At 39.9% G+C, this 24,439-nt stretch overlaps 1 protein-coding gene across 4 annotated transcripts in view; it reads right to left on the bottom strand.

Moving 5' to 3' along the window:
- CELF3 (CUGBP Elav-like family member 3) overlaps window positions 1-24,439 on the bottom strand; it is a 1,127,909-nt gene that overhangs the window by 396,453 nt on the left and 707,017 nt on the right. For 2 of the 4 annotated variants that reach the window (XM_044079943.1, XM_044079946.1), the window contains exon 4: window positions 5,041-5,169. In XM_044079943.1, the coding sequence (XP_043935878.1) occupies window positions 5,041-5,169 (129 nt within the window). The remainder of the gene's footprint in view (window positions 1-5,040; window positions 5,170-24,439) is intronic. The other 2 variants (XM_044079945.1, XM_044079947.1) reach the window with 1 other exon arrangement.

The raw sequence follows: 24,439 nt of genomic DNA, 5'->3' as shown, positions 1-24,439 counted from the left end.
CCAAGACTGACAAGAGTGACTCTCTCTTTCCCTGTGAGGGGACTCCAACAGCTGTAGAGGACTTTAATAACCCCTGGTTCATAATGGGCTAAACGTGCTACAATAGGGGAATCTGGGTTAAAAGATGAGGTACAACAAATGGCCACAGCATGGTCACCCACCTGCAGCTGAAGCAAATTGCTAGCCTGCAGTTGTGGCAAAGACTGTTTGCTTAATTTTTTATTTTTGTGGCTAAAAGGAGGACTGACCATGGGACCGGTAGTCTGTTCCATTGTCAAGCCAAAATTGGTGCCTTTTTCCTAGGGAATACAAGCAGCAATTGCTAGTAAACACTACTAGCCTACAAAATCTACTTTTTTTGACAGAAAAAAAAAAAAGTAAAAAGCACTTGACAACACTACGCCAGCCTCACAAAGTTAAAATAAACACGATTTCTCCAAAGAAAAAATGTTTTCATTTACGTTACACTACTTTTAAACTGACAGAAAAAAGATGGCTCTGTTTAAATATATGTTGCAGTCTCGAGACAGACTGTTAAAACATAACACTCCTAGCTTTAAAATAACTTTCCTGAAGTGGAAATTAATAAAACTTCAACAAAATTAAGAAAATTCAAGTTTTTTCTCCCAAAGAGAACTTAAATGCCCAGCAAAGGAAAGTTCAAGCAGTTTATCCTCAAAAGCCTCAGAGGAGCGTAGTCTTTGGTGGCAGTACAGCTCTGCAGGGCTTTCCACCCAAACTTATCTTTTAGTTAGCTCATCTCAAACTGCATGAAAATTTGTGTGCGTGGAAGGTGCCCTGAAGCTTTGGAATCTGCCCAGTTGTTATATCCTTGGCAATATACATCCCATACAGCTAAGGCTACTGCAGCAGTGATAAATATGATAAACATTCTTTGATTTTACCCCAGTGCCCTTTCCTTACTAGGAGGAAGTCTACCCGAGTTGCAAGTTGGCCACTCTTGTATGTGATATTGTGATGGTCTCTGTCAACCATGTGATAGCTACCATTATGACATTTGCCAGGCAGAAGTCTGGAATGACCTCTCCTTCTCTATTATAGGTACCCCACTCATGTGGGCTCAGGCAGTCCTCGTATCCTGTTCCATGCATCCCAATATGAGCATTTAGGTACCCATTAATAACATCAACTCATGTTGTCCTGCTTTATCTAGTAGGTCCTGCAACTGCTGCCTGAGTGCACTTTTTTACTCATCTTCACATCTCTGCTTTGGGGCATAGATAGACATAATGAATACTGTCCTGTCTTTACACTGGAGTCTGTCACTAATTCTGATGACATTCCTCATTGCCTTCAGAAGACTCTCCCTCACCACAGTTCCCACCACTCTTTCATGTCTGTCCTCCCCCTGAGTAGTTGACTCTGGATCTCAAGCCAAGTGGCCTTGCTTTATTGCACGTCTATAGTGTTTTCTGGATACACAGCATGTTCAGATACCCATGTCTATTTTTGGCAACATTAGTAATCATGACCAAATCACCGAGAACTAATTTTTACACAGTTGAGTGGCTAGCCCTGACACAGAACACAGTATGTGATCAGTGTTCTCCTATCTAGAGGGTGTTGTGTACCACAGTTGATGCCAATAATGGTTGGTCTATACAACTCTTCCCCAGAAAGGCACCACCGTGATTGTGTACTGCTACCCATGACTTCATTCAGTTTTAGTTGGGGTTTTAGTTGGAAATATCCAGCACATTTTAGGAGGTGGAAGGAACCCCACAGAGGAAGAATGAAAACATGCACACTCTAAACAGGCATTGGTTGGAGGTCAGGATCAAACCCTATACCTTGTGCTTGGGAGGTGAAGATTAACCATTATGCAAACTATGCATAATAGAGTAATAATAATAATAATAATAACAATAATAAAGGGCAGAATTAAACTGGCAAAATGCAAAAATTATTTAATACATAAAGATCTATTAATCTTAAGAATTATTAGCAATAGTGTATGGATGCGAGAAGTTGCATGAATATATTTATAATAAAAAGTGCAAACAGAGACAGATCATGAACCTCTGCAAATTCTGTGAACAAGTCATTGCAGCCATTATAGAGGAAATGGCTTAATTTACAAAAATGTCCTGAAAGTGAAGTCTAAGTCAGTGGAAGGAACTACAACTGTACCTAGCAGATATGTTAAATGTAACATATTTACCAGAGCAGAATGAAGATTTGCTTGAAGAACTAAAGACTGTTTTAGTGATACTACAGTTGCCAATGAATGAAGAAAGAGTAGAATAATTTCAGAAATATACCAACACTAATTTGGACATCTGGTTTCTGAAAGATGTCACAATGACAGGGTGACCATAGCAAAAGTCATGAACCAGAAAGAAAATCCAGTCACAGTTTTTCTACATGGAGGCAATAAACTGTATTCAGTGTTTAATATTCAATGCATACAATATTTTTATGTCTAAGCTGTTGAGAGAAAAGATGACTGAGAATACAAGTCACATCTTGGAATAGTGAAGTGCAAGGAATGCTCTAGAAATGTAACGTTTTGCCCAAAAGTGCCAACAAAGAACAAATGGTGCAAAACTAAGCTGTGTGGAATTTCTACCATAATAGTCCAAGGAGATATTACCAGATGCAGTATCATATTCTTGTAGAGCAGAGTAGAAACAGATTTGTTTAATTTCAAAGTAGCCACATACTTGATATATATTGAGCAAGTCACTTAACCAGACAGTGGTATGCAGCAACTCGGAAACTGTGCTAGGCTTCTCAGTGATTCTCATGGACTGATTGCCTAGTAGCTACATATAAACCCATAAGTATTTGAAATGATGGAGAATCTCAGTGGGGTTTCCTGCAGGAGAGTGTGTGTGTGTAGCAGTGGTTTGCTGTGCTACACTTGCGCATAAACTGAAATGACATTCTTTCAAATGTTAGCATCCATCCTGTCAGTCTTCAAGCCCAGTACTCAGTAGCTATCTTTACATGCAATCTACATTAGTTTTGGAACTGTTTATTGCTAGTCTAGTTGATGTTAGCAAACTATACACCAGGATTAGTTTAAAACAGAAGTCTTGAACTGTTTAGTACTGCTGTATTCCCTCTCCTCTCTTTTTCTTACTGCATTTGTCATAGCTCTCCCTTTCACTAGTTTTGACTTTTGCGCCTGGATTAGCTCTTGACCTGGTGTAGGTCAGGCCACTTTAACTGCAAACAGTACTGTGAATGACACATCACTACCTGGTTGTACAGAACAGTTATAATTACATCAGATTTTATACTTGGGACTTATCTTATTCATAATTTTCACATTTTTGTTATACTCTTCCCCTGTATTATTAACTATTAGCCATGTTCTACTGCCATTTTGAAATCTCTGCAGTAAGACAGGAAGGAGACAGGGATGTCCTAACACAGCTCCATTTTGATGGCAAAAGGCTTTTCCTTTCTTTTCCCCTTTGGCATACCCTTAAGCTCACCTGCAAATATGCTGATGCAGTTATGTATGTGCTACTATTGACACAGCCCTACTGTGGATGATTTACCTATTCCTATTCACATTTTCTTCCACAGCCACAGACCTCAGTCATCACCAGGGGGGATAACTAGGACAGAAGGCTCAGCCTTAACTGGAAGTTATCTGAGGGTTGATAGACAGGAAAAAAGAAGCAGAAACCTGAGAGAAAGAGAGCCTGTCAGAAATAATCTTCTACATATACTGCTGTCTGGCACCCACTTCACTGTTGAAACACAGGCCACCAGCAAAACAGACAGGAGGGCTAGGATGGGTATGTCAAATTGACCTCCTCTGTCTTCATTCTTACTTTCTTCTATCACTTGCTTATGTTTATGTTATCCAATATTACTACTTTCAAGTGACATTTAAAACACTTTATTTGCCACTATTATGCATTCTGTTTGTGCAGTTTTGTTTTTTAAATGTATTACTTTGTCATGCCATTCTCTGCATTTAGTTTAATCTGCATACTTCTCAACATTCCTCCCTTTTGCTACGTCCTCTTGCTTTTATAAAATTTTATTTTTTCCACACCCAACTCAACCATTTCTCTGCAATTTGCAAAGAGACAGATTATATTCTAGTTTCTATGTGGTTCATATAATACACTGGAGAGATGCATTGTAATATTTGTCTAATGGAGTTATGGTTTTGTTACTAAATTCATATGCACAGGATTATACTCATAAAGTTCAGCAAAGCTAAATTATTTTATGGAAACAAGGTAGCAGTAAATAACAATGGGTGAGTTGTGATTTTAATCCAGCCTTAAGGCAGGACTACTAGCTGAGTAGTGTGTGCATGTGTGTATGCAAACTCATGCATATATGCCTTCTGGTTATACCCACAGTCACTAAATCCTTGCTGTTCTGACACTGTAATATCTTAGTACTAGTGCAGCAACTGATGTGGTGAAGAGTATATTGCAAAACTGCAGCTTGTATTGTATGCAAAATTCGGTTCTCACAATCACTAAATGCAAGTTGAAGGTTCTGGCTTGATATTTGAAAACTCATACTCAAGATTCACTCATGAGGTCTATACCTCAGTGTTTCTGGTTATACCTTAAAATGTACAGTCATATTGTTAATGACTATGTATGTGCTACCCCATTTATAATGTATGAAGGTAACAGCATTTTGTCACCTAATACCAACTGCTTTCCCACAGGATAATTAAGGACCATCTGTATACATATCCACATATAAGAGCTAGTAACAAAAATGTATTACAATAATGTCAATTGACTGTGCAGTACACAGTATGTCATAAATGTCTGTCAGTCAGACTGGCAATTGTGATTCATGCTTATATGACTCTTGAAGTCAGGCATTTGCCTCAGCAAAACACCTTGTATTTCAATTAGCAAATCAGGCTGTATGAGCTAGTCCATGGGAAAAGGAACCCTGCTAGTTGTCCTGCTAAGTACGGGCTCATGGAGGATGTAAGATTCACTGAACAACATACATTGTTTATATTAGGGCATAGTATGACAAAAAGTGAAAAGTAAAACAGCAGGATAGCTTTTCTGAGAGTACCTTTGCTGGTTCCATCAGGCCCACGTAGCACTGTGCACTCATCAATATTTCCAAAAGGCTCAAACATTTTCCTGACATCTTCATCCGTTTGCTGCTTTCCAAGCATGCCCACAAACAGCTTCCTGTCTTCTAGAAAATGAGTATAGGAAGGTTAGAGGAAGGACACCACTGTACCTAAAACTGCAGCTCAGTGAGCCTGTCTGTCTACAGCCATCACAGTTAATGTACAAACTAATACCCCCCAGGTGGTGTAGCATAACATAAGTTGTGCACTTCTTATCTCTTATGCAGAAATCACCCACATCTTATTTTTTCTTGACTAATTACTGACCTGAGAAAACAGTGTAACCAGAAACACTGAACATTGCCAGAAAATACACAAACAGTAGATGTTTGTTACATTTGAGACAAAAAGGAGAGCTGTGGAAGTCCTACTTACCTGTATTTATTTATTTATTTATTTGTATTTATTGACATTTGATTACTGGGGAAGTCAGACTGGGTAGGAGCCCATTTTCAGCAGAGGCCCGGGAGAAAAGCTCCAAGGTATTACAAAACATTTTAAGAACAATAATTTTATAGTCTTTAAAAATAATACATAAAACAAATACAGCTTAAATAATTATACCAAATTAGACATAATATGAAGACATTGATTAAAATAGATAGAAGTTATAGGACAATGATTTAATAGTTAGCAAACTTTTATCCAGTTTATACAGAAATTAAAGGCAAGTTAGTATAATACAAACAGGAAATGCAATACAAACTTTGAGAAAAGCAGGCTTATGATATATTTAGTGAAAAATCCAGGGCAGCGAAATTGATAGAAGTGAAGAAGTAAGTGAAGAAGAGAGAGTAAGGAAATTTAAGGTATGAATAGTTATTTGTTTACATTTGGGGATATGGTTTATCTTAGTGTTGATCACGAAGAGAGCCAACTTTTGACTAGGAAGTCTTTCAGAGTGGTTTTGAAGGGTGGGAGGGATAGTATTGACCTGACAGATAGAGACAAGGAGTTCCAGACCTTAGCAACATGGTATGTGTACAATGACTAGCAGAATTCATATGTTTCTGGACAGAAGAGTTTTTGGTCACTGGATCATAATGACTGACTAGGAACATTGTTGCATAGAATATTATTTAGTTATGGACAAGCAGATGGATTTGTATATGCAGGTTAAATTTTAAGATTATCTTCCCTAATAATTTACTATGAGAAGTGATTTCAAATGTTGTATTATCAAGAGAGAGGACTTTAAATTTTGTTTTTCCGTGGAAGATGGATTTTTTAATAGGGATAAGCATGAGTTGCGAGTTACAAAGCTATGTTTCTGTTACTGTTAAGCCTTCCTGAATATTTTTTTTGGAGGTGTGCCATGTTGTCAGATGTGCAAATGAGTGTGGAGCCATCTGCATACTATATTAGTGAAACCTGTTGTGTGGATGTGTGAAAGGTATTGTTGAAAATATTAAAGAGGAGGGGACCAAGAACAGAGCCTTGTGGTACACCGGTGGTGAATGGAAGGTATGGAGAGAGAGTGGAGTGCCATTTTACTGACTGATACCTATTGGATAGACAGCTTTTGAACCATAGAAGGGTGGGCTGAAAAAGACTTAATGAGAACATCTGAAGTAGAAGTTTGCTGTGACAAACTGTGTTGAAGGCTTTAGACAGGTCTAGAAATAAGGAGGAGACAAGTTTACCATTATCTCTAGCTTTATTGATAGTATCTATATAGGTTAGAAGTGCAATGGTAGTATTATGGGAAGGACATAAACCACTTTGTGTGGGGGATAGGAGTTCTTCCTGTAGGAGATAGCTTAGCAATTGTGCTTGAATTCATATTTCAAGTATTTTGTAGGGGGGGTAAGATTGCAACAGGTCTAAAGTTAATAATGCCTTTTGAATTTCTTCCTTTGTGCAAAGGGATAATGTGTGCCTTTTTCCAGAGACAGGAAATGTGGTTTTCCTGATCTGACCTATTTATAAGGAATGAGATAGGGTAAGCAATGCTATCAGCTGTTTTTTTAAGGTATTTGCTTGGAAGGTCACCAGCTGAAGTAGATCACAATGTCGAATTCCTCACTGTCTCAGTGGCATTTTGGGTGATCTGTCACAGTAACCCAGTACTCGCCAGCTTTCAAAAACTCAAACTCCCTTCCCTCTCTCTTCCTGTGATAGCTGATTAGCTAAAAATACCCTGATAGGGAAGCCTTCAGCTGTCACAGAAAAAAAGAAGTTATGTCTTACCATAACGTTCCATCTGTATTGTTGATCCTCGTTCAGTCATTATGCATGGGTATCGGTTCCTACCTCGGAACCGAGCCGGCCATTTTCCAAGCTCGCGTCAGCTTCAAACTCTCAAGCTAAACTCTTACCCACAACCCCCCTCTCCCTGTTACCTCAGACAGAGTTTGCAAGTCAAAGAAGGTAGAGGCTACCTCTGGTCAAATAACCTAAAAGAACCGGATGATGAGATCCACTAGAAACCACAGGAGGGGGAAGGAGGGAGGGTCATAATGAGTGAACGAGGATCAACAATACAGATGGAATGTTATGGTAAGACATAACTTCTTTATCTGATATTGTTAACCCTCGTTCATTCCTTACACATGGGACAGAGTCCCCATCTACCTCTATTCCTGGGAGGCTCTCATGGAAGGACATTCCTGACCACCATAGAACCGAAAGATGCTCTTCCCCTGGAGGCCAAGTCCAACTTGTAATGATTGATGAAGGTATGAGGCATAGCTCAAGTTGCAGCTGCACAGATGTCATGTAAGGAAGCTCTGGCATGAAAGGCAGCAGAAGTTGCCACTGACCTTGTTGAATGAGCTTTCATGGTAGTGGGCAATGAGATATTGCGTTGTGTATAAATGAAGGTCCTTCAACCATCTAGCTAATGTGACCTTAGCAACAGCAGATCCTAATCTAGGTCCAAAAAAAGCCAAAAATAACTGGTCAGATTTACAAAAGGGCCTAGTCCTGTTTAAGTAAAAATGAATTTGCCTGCGGATATCTAGGGTATGTAGGCAATACTCTTCTCTGTTTGAATGATTGGGAAAGAAAACTGGAAATTTAATGGCTTGATTAATGGACATTTCAGAGATCACTTTAGGCAGAAAAGATGGATTAGTTCTCAGAGACACTCTATCTCTATGAAAAATCAAGTATGGACTCTTGATACATAGAGCTTGAAGCTCAGAAATATGTCTGGCAGAAGTAATGGCGACAAAAAACAAGGTTTTCCATGACAAATACTTGAGGTCACAAGAAGAGGCAGGTTCGAAAGGTGGCATTGTCAGAGCTTGTAGAACTAATGATAATTCCCATGGTTGAATAGGCTCTCTAAAAGGTGGCATCAGATGATTCACACCTTTTATGAAGGTCTTGCACAATTTGTGGGACATAAGAGAGGAATCTTGGACACCCTCATGAAAATTAGAAATTGCAGCCAAATGAACTCTAATGGTAGAGGCCGATAGAGCCGATTGAAAAAGGTTGGCCAGATAATCTAGTATTATCGACACTGGTGCTGAGAAGGGATCTACTTGCTTATCTTTCAGCCAACAGGTAAATCTTTTCTACTTGCTCAGATAAGTAATTCTAGTGGAAGACTTATGAGATGCAATGAGAATATCACATACTGGTAAAGAAAGATCATTCTGCCTGGCAATCAAGGGAATTGGAGTAGCCAAGCCGTGAGCTTCAGGCTGTTCAAGTTGGGATGAATCAGGTTCTGTGGATGTGAGATCAACTCTGGAGTTGGGTGGAGAATCCATGGTCGATCTAGTAGGTGAGGCCAAAGGAAGGGGAACCAAATCTGTCAAGGCCAATATGGTGCTATGAGGATCACCTTGCTCTTCAACCAACGGGCTTTCTTCAGAAACTGGGGAATGAGGGGAAAGGGTGGAAAAGCATAAAAAAGACCCGAGGGCAATCGTGGACTAGAGCATCCTTGGGTGACTGTCCCAGGGGGGGAATCAGGGTGAAGTAGTTGCTGCATTTGTAGTTGGTCGGGGATGCAAAAAGGTCACAGCATGGATAGCCCCAGTGGTGAAAGATCTCCGCCGCTATCAAGGGATTCAGGGACCACTCATGAGGTTGAAGAATGCACCTGCTGAGTCTGTCTGCTATCATGTTGGAACTCCCGGGAATGTGCGTCGCTAGAAGAAAACAGTTGGTAGTCATCTCCCATTGCCATATCCTCATGGCCTCTCAACAAAGGGGGTAAGATTTGGTTCCACCTAGCTTGTTGATGTACCAGACCATGGCCATGTTATCTGATTGAATCGCAATTGTCCCAGATGGCAGCAGGGGATGGAATGCTTGCAACACCACAAGCACTGCCCTCAGCTCTAGAACGTTTATATGCAGATGGGCCTCCAGTTTGGACCAAGTGCCTTGGACTGTCTGTCCCTGACATAGCCCCCCCCACCCCATCAGGGAGGTGTCCATGGTCACTGTGGCCTTGGGTTGCTGGGGGGAGAAGGGGTGAGACCATTGTGACAGATTGTGTGTCATTCACCAATTTAAATCCTGTTTGCAGTTGTGGGTTACTCGAATCATGGCTGAAAGAGGATGCTGAAAAGGATACCATTGGGTAAGCAGTAGCCATTGTAGAAGCCTCATGTGAAACCTGGCCAGGGGAACAATGGTGATGGAGGCTGCCATGGAACCCAACAGCTGTAGAACTGAGTGAGCCGTGGATTTCTCCCTTGAAAGGATTGGAATCAGTTGTTGCTTTAGCCTTAGAATTCTGTGCTCTGGAATAACAGCTCTGCAGTTCTTTGTGTCCAAGATAACCCCTATGAATTCTGTCGACTGAGATGGGGTGAGATTGGATTTTTCCCAGTTTATGGTTATGCCTAGCCTTTGAGCAGCGAGGAGAGAGTATGCCAGGGCTTTTTCCAGTAGATGTCTGGTGGGGGCGGAAATGAGCCAGTCGTCTAGGTACGGAAACACCTGGAATCCTTGAAGTCGCAACTGAGCTGTGACAACTGCTATGCACTTTGTGAACACTCTGGGGGCTGTAGAGAGTCCGAAGGGCATTACTCTGAACTGGTAGTGACTGGCTCCTGCACGGAAGTGCAGAAATCTTCTTGATGGCATGTCCACTTTTATGTGGTAGTGCGCTTCTTGAAGATCTATCGAGCACATCCAATCATCTTTTTCCAAAAGTGGGAGGATAGACTGTATTGTGACCATACGGAATTTTTGTACTCTCACAAACTTGTTCAATACACTGAGATCCACAATTGGTCTCCAGTCCCTGTTTTTCTTTGGCACCAAAAATAGTCTTGAGTAGAATCCAGATCCTATCTGGTCTGGAGGGAGTATTTGGATGACTCTCTCAACAGACAAGTGGGATGCCCCCAAACAATAAACGCACAAAGAGTGTGCATCAGAAGTAGGTAGTTTGTGTCCACAATCAGAACACCTTTTAAACCCCGGATTACCTTTCTTATCTGCCATGACAGCAAATTAATTAATAGAAAAAGGTACCAGCAATGGTGCAAAAGAATACCTGAAGGTATAAGAAAAAAGGAAAGGATTACCAACGATAGTAAAGAGAGAATATCTCGCGGTAAAAGGGAAAAGAAAAGAGCAGAAAAAACCTGAAGAAAATATGTGCTCTAGATGCGATAGGGTAAGAAACAATGAAATATAAACTTTTCTGACAGAAAAGTAATCTGAAAGTCTATTAAACAACAAATAACTGTACTTAGCTCAAGAGAAGTAGCTTGACCCGACCGAATGGCAACGCGGCAAATTAAATCTGAGGTAACAGGCAGAGGGGGGTTGTGGGTAAGAGTTTAGCTTGAGAGTTTGAAGCTGACGCAAGCTTGCAAAATGGCCGGCTCGGTTCTGAGGTCGGAACCGATACCCATGCGTAAGGAATGAACGAGGATTAACAATATCAGATAGAGTGTTCAGGCTTTATGCTTTCACAAGGAAGGAGAGGAAAGTACCTGAAGCCAGAATCATCTAGCAAGAGTAAATTCATAGCCAATTACAATATCATATAAATACCAAATCCAACAACAACAGAATCAAAGAGGATGGAACCTACGTCAGCTATGCACAGTCTGGGGGATGAATGGCAGATGCTGCCACTTAGGCAGTGAGGAATTCGAACATCTACTGTTATAGGTAAATTGATCTTATACAGTCATACAATGTTCATCATTCCTATTGCCTCAATGGCAGTTTGGGTGGATTCTCAAAGATTTCCCTACCTGGGAGGTAGAAGGATAAGGATCCAAGAGCCACTGGAGAATGCTCATAACAAACCTGCTCTGAACCTTGACAAGGAATCCAGTTTATAGTGCTTTGTGAAGGTATGAGCAGAGGACCAGGTTGCTGCCTCTAGAAAGCTTCTAGAGTTTACTCCATTCCAATATTGCCATTGAAAAGGCTAAGGCCCTAGTCGAGTGATCCTTAACCTTGCTTAGAAAAGATTTACTATGGTGGGAGTAACAGAAAACAATAGCAGAGGACAACCACTGTATAACAGCTTGCTTAGAGACAGGTTGACCTTTCTTAGACCCTGTATTAAAGACAAACAGCTGTTCAGGATTCCTAAAGGGCTTTGTTCAGTCAATGTAGTACTTGAGCTCTCTGTACACATTCAAAGTATATAGAATCTTATCTATCTTGCTTTGCAAACATGACCGAACACTGGGAGATTGATAGCTTGTTTCAAGACAAATTAGTGCATAACACAACCCAGTCCTTGTGAAAAATCAGATGACCCACCATGAAAGCTTGCAGCTCAGTGACTAGCTTGCAGCTCAGTGTCTAGCCTTGCAGATGTAAGAGCAATGAGTAAAACAGTCTTCCAAATAATGAACTGTATATCAGCCTGAGAGGTAGGTTCAAAAGGAAGTAAGGTAAATTTTAGAAGAACAAAACTGAGAACCCAGGAAGGAAGAATTTGCTTTTGAGGGTGTCTCACATGCAACACTCCCTTCATAAACTGTTTGACTACAAAGAGAGACAAAAAAGGGTGATCATGGGCAGACAAGCTGAGATGACTGCAACATGCACTTTGATAGAAGCACATAGCCAACAATCTCTAAGTAGCTCACACAAATATTTCAAAACCAGAGGGATTGAAACCCTTTCAGGATCTCTGTTATTGGCTACTAGCCACCTAGAATAATTCTTCCACTTGTAAACATAAGATTTTCTAATTGTAGGTTTTCTTGCCTCCTTAAATACTTGATGCACATCTTTATGGAATGAGTGCCAAAAAGTATCAAAACAAAATCATTCAGGCTTTCAGCTGCAACTGCTAGAAGTTGGGGTGAACCATTTGCCTTGATGCTGTATGAGAAGATCCAGTCTGTGAGGAAGCTTGTGGTAATTGCTTTAGCCACTTCCATTAAAAGGGAGAAAGTACAATTGTGGAAGTAAATGTATCATAACAGTAGATGTTAGAATGATCACTGCTGCAGTAGCCTTAGCTATATGGGTTATATCCTGATAAGAATACAACTACTGGCCAGCTTCCAAAGATTATGGGCACCTTGCATGTGCCCAAGCTGTCAGGCAGCTCAAGATGAGCCGACTAAAAGACAAGTCTGGGTACCAAGCTCTTCAGAACTTTCCTGCCAGCAGACGCAGGGGACATGGCTAATTTCTGGTCCATAGTGGCTGGAGTAAGAGATGAGTGGTCTGCAGTACAACAAATGGCCACAGCAGAGTCACTGACCTGCAGCTGAGGCAAATAGTAGCCTGCTGTTATGGCAAAAGTTATTCACTTAACTTTTTCTTTTTGTGGTTGGAAGGCGGGCAGACCATGGGAGGAGTAGCTTGTTCCATGGTCATGCTGAAAACAGTGCCTCTTTCTCCAGAGAGACAAACAGCAAATGTCTGTAAAAACTGCAAATGTTTAGGAGTCACTTTTTCATAGAAAAACACAGTAAAAAGCACTTTAAAACACTTGCCAGCTCTTAAAAGTTAAATAAAAGCAATTTCTCCACAGAAAATGTATTTTCAGTTATTTTACACAAGCTTTAAACTGATATAAAAAGAGTGCTCCCATTTAAAGTATGATTCAGTCATTTGACACTCTGTTAAAACACAAAACTCCTAGTTTTAAAATAACTATCCTGAAGAAGAAAGTGATAAAACAAAGATGATATTTAGAGAATATAAGATTTTTTCCTCTAAGGGAACTTATCTGCCCAAGAAAGGATCAGCAACCCAACTGTCGATCCTTGGAAGCCTAGAGGCACATATTCTAGGTGGCAGTACAGGTCTAAGGGCACCCAAACTTGTCTTTTAGTCAGCTCATCTCAAGTTTCCTGACAGTTTGGGTATGTAGAATGTGTCTTGAAGCTTTGCAAGATGGCCAGCTGTTATATTCTTGGCAGGATATAACCCATATAGCTAAGGCTACTACAGCAGTGATCAATATGATGAACATCCAACTTTGCCTGGGTCAAAAGGGGTTATCACAATGATCTTTAGTAATTCATTCTGAATCTTTATAAGTACCTTGGGAATCACTGGAATGGGTGGAAATGCATTCATGAACATTCCTGACCTTAGGAATGACAGAGCATCTGTCTTCCAAGCATGGCTGCAAGGATGTCTTGAAATTACTTTTTTCAGTTATCTGTTATGAAAGGAGGTGAACAGATCTATTTCAGGTATTCTTCACATCTGGATTAAGTTCTGGAAGATCTCTACATGGAGCTTCCACTCATAAGGATCTGTCTAGGCTTAGTCCGTCTGCCTCTGTGTTTTGCTCTAATGGAATGTACAAGGCCTGTAGCATCAAAGAATGATGTACAGCCAACTCTCCTGCCATCACCACCAACTGGCAAACAGGGTATGACCTTGACCTCCCTTCTTTTTCAGGTACCATATCATGATAATGTTGTTCTTGACCACTAGATGAGGACCCACAGTCCATAAGTGGTGAAGAACTTTTAAGGCATGAATCGCTGCCATCATCTTTTTTTACATTTATGTGCAATGGCATGCCCTAAGGACCCCACAAGGCTTGCACTTGAATTCCCATGGACCCTGCTGCCCGTGCAAAATCTGAAGTCCTTCTGGATAGAATGGACTGGGGTGTGAAGAGAAAAAGGGAGTCCTGGATTCAGAGACAGTTGATCCCTCTACCACTGTAGCTCCTGTTTCACAACTCCCAGTAATGATACCCGGAATCATTAAGATGAAAGTTCTGGGTCCAACAATTCTTCAAGTACTATTGAGTTTTTATCACGTGTAGACTGGATACTGGCATCCTGAGGATGACTGATAACACGACACATAGAATTTTGAGAAACTCACTTGCTGACGTCAGTTCTAGAAGAAAAAATCCATGAAAATTCCCTGGTAAGTCAAAACTTTGTCTTCTGGTAGGAAGGCCATCCTTTTTAATGTGTCTTATGCAACACTTCAGGAAAACAATTCATTGAGAGGGTTTGAGGAAGGACTCTTGAAGAGCTAATTTGTAGTGCAGGTGGGAAAATATGGATGCAACCTTGTCTAAGTATGCCAAGGACACAGATACAGAATGTCCATAGACAAATAAATGGACTTAAGCAAACCAAGTCTGAGATGGCTATTTTCTGGAATATTCCCCTTTTTTTCTGAGGTACGGTAATCTCAGAGTTGGTGAACTCTGCTCCTGAAGGGTCTGGTTCTCCCATACCTGTGCTAGGTACTGGAACAGCTTCAAAGGATGAGTCTAAATCTCCTCCATAGTGGCTGACAAAGCTACACTAATTGAGACAGGGGCAAAATGTTAGTGGTCTGTGGGTTGAGCAGTGGCCCCTTAAGAATTACTAACTTGAGGCATAGTTTTATATTGCTTTTTTATTTTTAGGTGGAACACGATTTGGTGGGAGTATAACACAGTAAGGATCCATCATCAAGTCAGGGAAGAGAACACCAGCCATAATAATAAACGGATGGTACTGGATAATGTATCAAAATAAGCACTTAAAGTTCCCAATAATAAACATGTCCTCACAAAATTAAACTCTGCCAAACTGTGCCATGATCACAAAAGTAGCTTGAAATGTATTTAGATTTATTTCACAACTGACAGAAGTTAAATAATTTCCAAACACCAAAGCAATCAATGTGCCAAACCATTGTTAACAATTAGCTCCACACATTTTAACCACATTAAACTTCCATAAAATATATTCGCTGGCAATTTAAGCTAAACTTTCTCATCAGAGAATTAGTAAAATTTCTACACTACATTCAAATAACTTAGTTTGCAGTAAAACTGCGATACAATGTTAAAAACCCACATAGCAGAGGCAAAGAGTAAATATATAAATGCTGAAAGTCTGAGTCATCTAACATTTTCATGTTAAAAGATGAAAATAAAGCAGAGTAACAACAGAAAAGACAGACGTAATTAATGTATGGTTCTGACTGCACAAGACAGTACATAGTCCCTAACAGCACACAAACACACTGCACATCTGGGAGAAATATGAAAGTTTCCCCAGAAACAGTAAAAGCAAGCATATAGAAGCCAAATAAACACAGCTACACGCATACATTTCCACAGAAATTACTGTAAGCACTGGCAGAAATAAAATATTAAAATAAATATTTTTTTTGGGATAAACACAAAAACAGAAAGAATAACAAATCTAATAATAAAATAAAAGGTAGAGGGTCTGAGCAGTACACCAGAAAAATCTGCAATGGATCCTATGAAGAGTCAGAGGACCTCTTCTTTGGATGGCAGGAAAAGGCAATACTCACTTCCTGTGACTTCTGTAGGCTTGCCTCACAGGGTATGCTTAGCCAATAAGCTGCCACAAGAAGACAGAGGACTGGGAGTCTGAGCATTTGAAAGCTGGTCAGTAATGGGTTACCTTGGCAGATAACTCAAAATGCCACTGAGGCGGTGGGAATAATGATCATCTGTATCATTTTACAGAAAACATTTTCAAGTAAGAATGAAAGAAGTTTGTGGAATTCTTTGTACATTATACTTCTGCTAAGACAATTTTTAAGAAACATTAATATTTGCCAGGAGAATTGCAGTGATATGCTTTTCCTAAGTAATTTTTTCCTCTGTCTACCCACTGATCTTAAGCCCATTCACTCTGCCATTGCCGTAGCCAGTCAGAGAGGCTTTTATCCAGGCAGCCATACGGAGTGACGGGCTTTTCTTAATATCTTAACCTTAACTAGTCAGCTCTGATACACACGTCTCCTAAGTTAGAACCACAGTACAGGCCAGATGACAGTTGCATGCTGCTCTACATGCATCTTAGCCCAGATATATGTTACAAGCCCTGTTTGGTGATCTAGGATGTATATGTCCATTCCTTGTGCTCTTTCAATTTCTCTGGCCTCTGGGAGGCATCACTGCAGTAGTGGACAGAGCTGCCTCTCTCACACCAACATAGGCAAGCCTTTGTCAGCCTGTCACTTCTACCTTCTCTTGTTAGCTCTTCAGTGCTGCGCAATCTCAGGTTTTCTGAGTCATATTCTAATTCTAACTATACCTCTATACCATGAAGCCAGTGCAGCTTTATTGAAATGTGCACACCAATCACACCAGTCTCAGATTAATGTCTAGGCAGCAAATATATATTTACAGGCAAAAGTACCTGGTTAGAGCACAGGCTTAACCTTAGACATTCTTGAGTAATTTATCACAGTTTGGTTAGCCAGTAATATATTTTAAGAATCCATAACTTACTATTGAAAAGAAGCTATGAGAAATAGCATTAACCAGCAGTTTAGTAGTGAATGTCCTACTAAGTGAGAGTAGTAAATGTAAACTAATGTTTAATAAATAATGCTGTTTAAAAAACAAACCTTCTTTGGGATAAGCCCCTTAACCCCATGGACAGACCTGTAATCAGTGTACTCTGTCAAAAGAGAACCACTTCCAAAGTCATTGCACTTTTGAGTAAGGGATGACATACCCCAACTGCGGTAGCCACTAAGTATAGAGAGAAAACCTGACTTCGTCATTATGACAGAAAACAACAGAACTTCCATAACTATGTGGAAGCTTTCGAGTTTTGCTCAGTAGCACATTCACTACTAAGCAGTTGGCAAGTAGCATTTCTCAAATGTGGCTGCTTGCACTTCCCTTCTATTTAGTGTCACTTAACAACTGAGTGTTTCTGGCTAACAAACTTAAAACCTAATGGAAACAAAAGGTACTGTTTCTACAGCAGACCCAACATGCCCACTCAGTCATAGCTTGGGTTACCACAGAGTCACATATCTTTAAAGCTCAGTTTTTAAAGCTCCATAGCTGAATTAGAACCAAAATAAGAGACGTTGGATTTTACTTTGTCATGTGACCTCAGTTCAGATTCAGACTGAGAATACCATATAAACCAAATTTATAATTTTGTTTCAAATAAAAAATATAATATAACTAAATGACATGAACTCAGCTTCATTTCCTCATATAACCTACCTTAAGAAAATAAACAAATACTGATGAAGAATTCCATCTCGTAGAGTTGATAGTTTTATATTCTGCCATTAAACTTTTACTTCCCAAATCTTTCTGGTTAAATATTAATGTGACTCTTGGCATAAACACATTGTATATTTACTATTATATTCATGCAGCCTTTGTTAAACGTTTAACAACTGATGATTTTCCAAAGGATTGTTCCAAGTAACTAAATTTTGCTTTTGGTATATAAATGCCTCTGTCTTCAAAATGGCAAAATAGTTCAACATTTTCTATTACAGGCATGATTTTCTATAAAACAACCTTAGACTGTGCACCTACCATCAAAGGTAAAGGAGCAGCTGCATCCTGAATTTTGACAAAAAAATGATGTCATGTTTTATATCTTAACACACACACACACACACACACACACACACACACACATATATATATATATATATATATATATATATATATATATATATAAAACAGACTGCCCACTTACATATGTAAGTGGGCGGGATTCATAAACCCATAGAGATCATCCTCAAACACTAAGACATGCAGCACCACGAAGAGATGGCCTCACTACCATGCAGAATGCTAATAAGACATTCTTGAGGGAGAGGCATATGTTAATTAGCCATTTGTTCTCCCCCCAGAACCACCACCAGGAAGACATCTACACAGCTGAGTGATTCAAGAAAGCACATAGCCATGTAGATCAGCATGGCTATTCCCACCATGCTGCAGTAGCAAACATGACACCAGGGCTTACAGTAAAAGAGTCCTAATCGCGCTGTTATCAAAACTTAGTTTAGGAAATGGGAGGATCCACAGGACATCAGGGGAGAATAATGTTGAAAAGTGCCATACCAGCACCACTGTTACATTGGGGACTGGTGGTGAGCTGTGGCATACACTGTTCTGTACTTGCACCAACATTACACTGGGGACAGGGGGATACACTGGATACCAAGGAATACAGTGTTAAGGCACAGAACAGCAAGGATGTGATGGGGGGGGGGTGCACTGGACACAACTGTAAAGTGCCATAATGGCACCAATGCAGTACAGAGATTGGGGGTGGAGAGAACCGTTATACCATCAGGAAATAAACTGGTGCAATGGAAGTCATTTTATTACAGGGACTGAAGGGGAGTAGAACATTTGGAGATAACAGGAATGAGTCTATAAAATTCTGTAATGGCACAAATTTTACTATGGGGCTGGAAGGATACGCTAGATCACCAGGGAATACCCCTTAAAATGCTTTAAGGCACATACAACATGATGAGGATGGGGGGGGGGTAAGCCCCTAGACACCAGAACTTAGTCTTAAGTGCCGTAATGGCACCAACAGTGCTACAGGGTGGGAGTAACCACTACACTACCAGGGCTGACTCTTTAAACTAGGGTTATAACAGCATCAACATTGTAACAGGGATTGGAGGGTGGTGGGATACACTAGAACATCAGGGCCAAAGTCAGACCTGCTGTAATAGCACTAAAGTATTATGGGTGTAGGGAAACAACAGGAGGGTAGGGACAGGTACACACATGCACGCACACACACACACACACACACACACACACACACACACACACACACACACACACACACACACACACACACACACACACTACAGTCCAGTACTGTGCTGTGCTTGTGCATGTGTGTATGTGTGTATGAGAGAGTGACTGGAGGGGGATTTCACTACTTACATTAGCAGCAGGGCACTACCATGATCTGGATATCAGCCACAGTCTGTTGATTGCTGTAGTATTGTGATTCAGGAAACATGCAAATTAGACAAAAATGAGGTCCAACCTCTTTCCAGCTGACATGTTCCTGAATCGAATCTGGTCCCATCTCACTTGAAGTGGCCTTTCTAGATCAAGCTATGTGAATCACACTAAGGTCTTAGGTTCATTCCATGGATTATTTTTTAGGCCTGAAATTGCAACAACATTATAGGTGAAGATTTTTGATACTATTTACTTATTCCTTTGTCAAGAACTGGACTATACACTTCTGTTTTCAGCTAACTGGTTTGCAAATGTTGCAATATGTGTGTTTCAGAAAACAATTCTTATGTGAATTTGACTCTAGCTTCAAATGGCAACATATTCCTACTGCTTCAAGATACTCATGTAAAAATTTCAGAAAAAAGATTCCCTGATAGTCCGGCTTTTTATTGAACATTGCATGATCTAATAGTATGTAGGAAAAACAGACAATAGAATCTCAGATATGTGCATCCTTGTCATAACATGTCAAATGACCCTAAGATGCAGGAAGAATCTCTCTGCCAGTACTAAGAGTTGTGGCCAAAAGAGGCTGTTATCATGGAAAATGTGATTCAGAGAGAGAGCCACAATGAGGCAAGACCCCATTATCAGCTAATTTACATGCCTCTGACTTGGGTGGTGTTACCACTAGTGTTAATCAGTACTTTCCTTTGATATTTACCACTAGTGACCCATACATTGCGTTGGCATACACATCCACTCATTCATTTTCACACTTACTCTCTCTCTCACACACATGGACACACTGCCATACCTTTTACCTGTCCCTTTGTTTACAGAACATCCCTAATGTAGCTCTCATTAGTCTCTTATGCAGCCTCACTAAGCTGTGTTAAATGCCGTTCCATGGGCATTTTTCAGGGAAAACATATGGCTAATTAGCTAAGGCTTCTTCCCTGGAATGCCTCATTAGCATTTGCAGTAGGCCATTGAGACAGACCACCTAACTGAGGTAAAACAATGTGTGAGAGCTGTCTCTGAATTAGAAATGGTCAATGCCAGTGGCAAAAAGGGGATTATCATCGGTGGTAACCTTTCTGTTTCCCAGTCGGTATGTATTTTGCTATAACATATACAATGCCAGAGAATATGACTTTGAGAAAATAGCATATTTTGGTTATTTCATAAGAATGCATTAATAATATGATTCAGATATGTACCGAGTTTGTCAGCCTGAAAATATGCAAAGTGCATACGTATATTGGAAACTGAATGACAAAGACAGACCAACCAAATGTTATGGAGGTGGTACGAAGCAATATAGGACCATATCTCCATAGCCATATGAAATATTACAACAAACTTCTCAGAATAATATTTCATCATCTACAGCTACAAAACACACTTAGCTGGTGATCCTAGGTATAAAAACATATATGCATCTTCAGCTTCATGCTTATGATTCTAAAATGGAGGGGTGTCAAATTCCACTGACAAAAAGCTTCTTTCTTCTAAAGAAAAATATGCGACTTTTATTTTTGATGTTATAGTAATAAGAAAAAGATGCATTATAGATCATTGTTATATTCTCAGTTCTGAGAATTCATAATGTACAGCACGCAAAATGAAAACTGTGCACAATGCAAAATGTCAGACTGTGAATGTGATACCTCTGAATCCCTTTATTTGTTACCTATGTATAATGTGAAATATCTCATTCCCCTTTTGAAATTTTCATTATTAAACTTTTAGGTAGTAAAAATAGGATGTTTAGTTCCAAAACAACCTCAAGAATGTCATTCTATATTTAAGGTACTCCCTGCAGCTCAGCACAGAATTTGACTCTGCTGATTTAGTGGTTTCAATGAATGACATTTTGGTTATGACAAATTATAACTGAAAACATTTTTTTTAATATTTTTATTTCTTGACAATTCAGAAAAGCTGTATTTTAGGGTCAGCTATTCTGCAAACTGAGCAAACGTTCATCAGAATACTTCCAATGGAAACCATGCATAATGCAAAGTGCCAGACTGTGACAGTGATGGCATCTGAACCACTGAATCTGATACCCATGTGTAAAAGTCTATATGTCAGTATCCCTTTATGATTTCATTATGACATTTTCAGGTCATAACATGGAATTTGGCTACAAAATGCATGCTAGATTAATACTCTACCCCAAGGGGTTTTAATGCAAGTCATATCACTTTAGCTGCTTCAAAGCATGGCATTTAAGCCAACAAAATATGTATATAGGACTTTTACTTTTGATGTAACAATAACTTACTAAATATTGATTGTCCCAACCATATCCCCAAGTAGAGGCAAGCAGGTTCTGTTGCTTTATTCTTTTCCTCCCCATGTTAGTTTCAAAAGTCACCTGAGCAGCTACCCAGGGCTTTATCTGTCTATGCCAATGGAGCTGGCAGAAATGTATATGATTTATACTTGTCCTGTAATTACAAATGAGTGCACCTATTTCTGGGATATTACTTTCACTCTGCCTTTTGAACAGAGGTTAAAAAGTCACAATGCATACCAGGTGTACTACTGAACTGTAACATCTAAAGTCCTGTGAAACACTACATTTGCTACCTGTACATGAAACCACATGCCAGTTTCTCTATAATAGTTCATAGTACAAAAACTGAAGGAATTCAAGTAAGGTATGTAGGCAAAGGTATGAAATGCTATGCCCAAGGTCTCACTGCATCTCAAGCCTCAATTATATGACCGCCCATTGTCTTTCTCAGTACATGAAAGAAATGCTGCCTTGTCTGGGTAATATTTTTTTCATTTGTGGTAAAATGTGAACTTTGTGTATATATTCTGGACATGAGTTTCACCATACCTTTTGAGCACTGGTCAAACAGTACCCAAGTATGCTTGGATTGTGGAGTAGAAGGATGAAGTTCTATGAGCCAGATGATACAAGAGCACTTAGTGTCTCAACATTGGAGATGCTGGGTGTGAAGAGGGTGAACACAAGTAGCTAACTGTGGCCTCACCATCTTGGTGTGAAGGAAATGATGCTGCAAAATGAAATACCAATGCTTCCTGGAGTAAAAAAGGTATGCTGCATGCAGCATTATGTACCAGGGAAGTGTGTTTGGCTCCACCAAGGTGAAGTCATGAAGTAGCCTTTCATGAATATGCAAGCTGCTGGGGGGAGTGGGGGGGGCAATCCAAGTCCTCATGTCAGACTCTATGGATAAGATAGGCCAGAAAGCACAAGTACCCGTCAAAGTTGCGTGAATAGCAGCTGCATCATAAATGTCTCTCATCCCAGCAGTCAGATCCAGCACTAGGTAACCTAGGCAGTTGTCTAGGGCCTACTGGCCATGGGAGTTGTCACACCCTTTAATTTTTAATTGAAAAAATTAAATCACATTTTATCTTTAACAATGCACTTTGCATCAGTGCATGCATCAATGCATGCATATCAATGCATACTTAAAGGTTCCTGCTGCTGCTTCTCTGTGATGCATATCAATGTAGATTTAAATGTTCCAGCTGCTGGTTCTTTCCAAACATGGAATTTAAACTTGTTTGCTTTCTGACTAGATGTTCCTTCCTTGCTGCCATGAGACAAGATGTTCCTTCCTTGGATAGGGTGTGTGTGTGTGTGTGTGTGTGTGTGTGTGTGTGTGTGTGTGTGTGTGTGTGTGTGTGTGTGTGTGTGTGTGTGCGTGTTTGGGAAATGCCATAGTTAGGGATGGCAAGACAGTTAATTTGCACAGGCTCAAACCCTGTGCCTTCATTACAGGATACAAGAGCATTACACCTCTACACCAACTACCAGACTGCTTAAGGAATGTGAGTTTCAGTGCATTTTCAAGCAATTGAGAGTTTCAGGGCATTTTCAAGGAATTCTGACTTTCAAGAAAAACAAAGTTTACTGTTGCTCATGCTAAGTCTGTTTTCAATGTGCAACTGTTTTGTTTAGCAAATAGCCATCAGTGTTTGAGCTATAGATTTGAAAGCAGTGTTAGTAGCACAACAGATAGCATACTTGTCTTTTGTGCAGAAGGTTGTTGGTTTTGGTTACTGGGAAGAAATAGACAAGTAATGCAACACTGGAATGGTTGCAGGGGGGACTGCTTTTGGGGGGGTGTCTTATCCGGGTCTATATCATATGAGCGAATCACACAAATTGCAAATGTTCATAATATCGAACGTACCGGACCTCAAAGTGCTTTTTCTGAGATTGCGGTACCGTGAAGAATGGGATATTTGCCCTTTCCTCACTGTAGTGCGATCTCAGAGTTGGAATATATATTTAGCAGGGGGTGTGGGGGGCACAGCCCCCCACAATAAGAATTTCAAGGTCCAGTCCATTCGATATTATTAGCGTTCACAATTTGTGTGATTCGCTCATATGATATAGACCCGTCCTATCCATTACCTTGCCTAGGGGCCCATTTGATGATGATCCAGCTCTGCATCACAGTGATGGGAAATAAATGGACAGTACTGGTAATTAGATGGCCAACAGGCATGAGAACAGGAAAAAAAAATAAAAACGAGAAACTGGGTACAATGCCCACATTGTGGCAAAAAAGTCATCCCCCACATCTCAATCTTCACTATTATGACAGCACACTGCCTTTTTCAGTACACAGAGTTTTGATCACACCCTATATGCACTATCTGAATTGCTGAATTGATGATATGTTTGGGAGTTTTTACTTCTTTTGTAATTAAATAGTGCATTACTTTTCACCATGTTTTTTAAGTAAAGGTCAAATAATCACTAGTGGAAACTGGGATGAATGCCAAATTGTGCTACTAAAGTTCCAGTGAAACACTATATTTGCTACCTGAGTATAACAGGATATATAATTTCCCCTGTGGCAAGTTTTAATAAAAGTCAGGAAATTGTAAGAAGATACTCGAATAAAAGAAACAGTTAAAAATGCCAATCTTCCTCCAGTCTCACTGCATGTCAGTCCTGATTTACATGGCAGCACACTGCTTTGTCAAGTACATAGAGTATAGGTCTCAGTCAATATGTAGTAACAGAAATGTTGCCTTGCCTGGTGAAATATTTATTATTATTATTATTACTTCAAACACCTTGAGGCAGACACCCAAATATTTTGTGGTGGTTCCTTTCTTTTCTAAGAATTTGGGTGGCTGCTTCAATGTTTTGAAATATTAGTTTTGTTTCCTTGGTTGATGGTATTGTTCTTCAGTTATTATTATTATTATTATTATTATTA

Source organism: Protopterus annectens, chromosome 8.part0 (genome assembly GCF_019279795.1).
Source record: "Protopterus annectens isolate FY-2018-M chromosome 8.part0, PAN1.0, whole genome shotgun sequence".
Taxonomy (NCBI): Eukaryota; Metazoa; Chordata; order Ceratodontiformes; family Protopteridae; genus Protopterus; species Protopterus annectens.
Note: the sequence above shows the minus strand (reverse complement) of the source record. Positions and strands in the feature narration are given on the sequence as shown.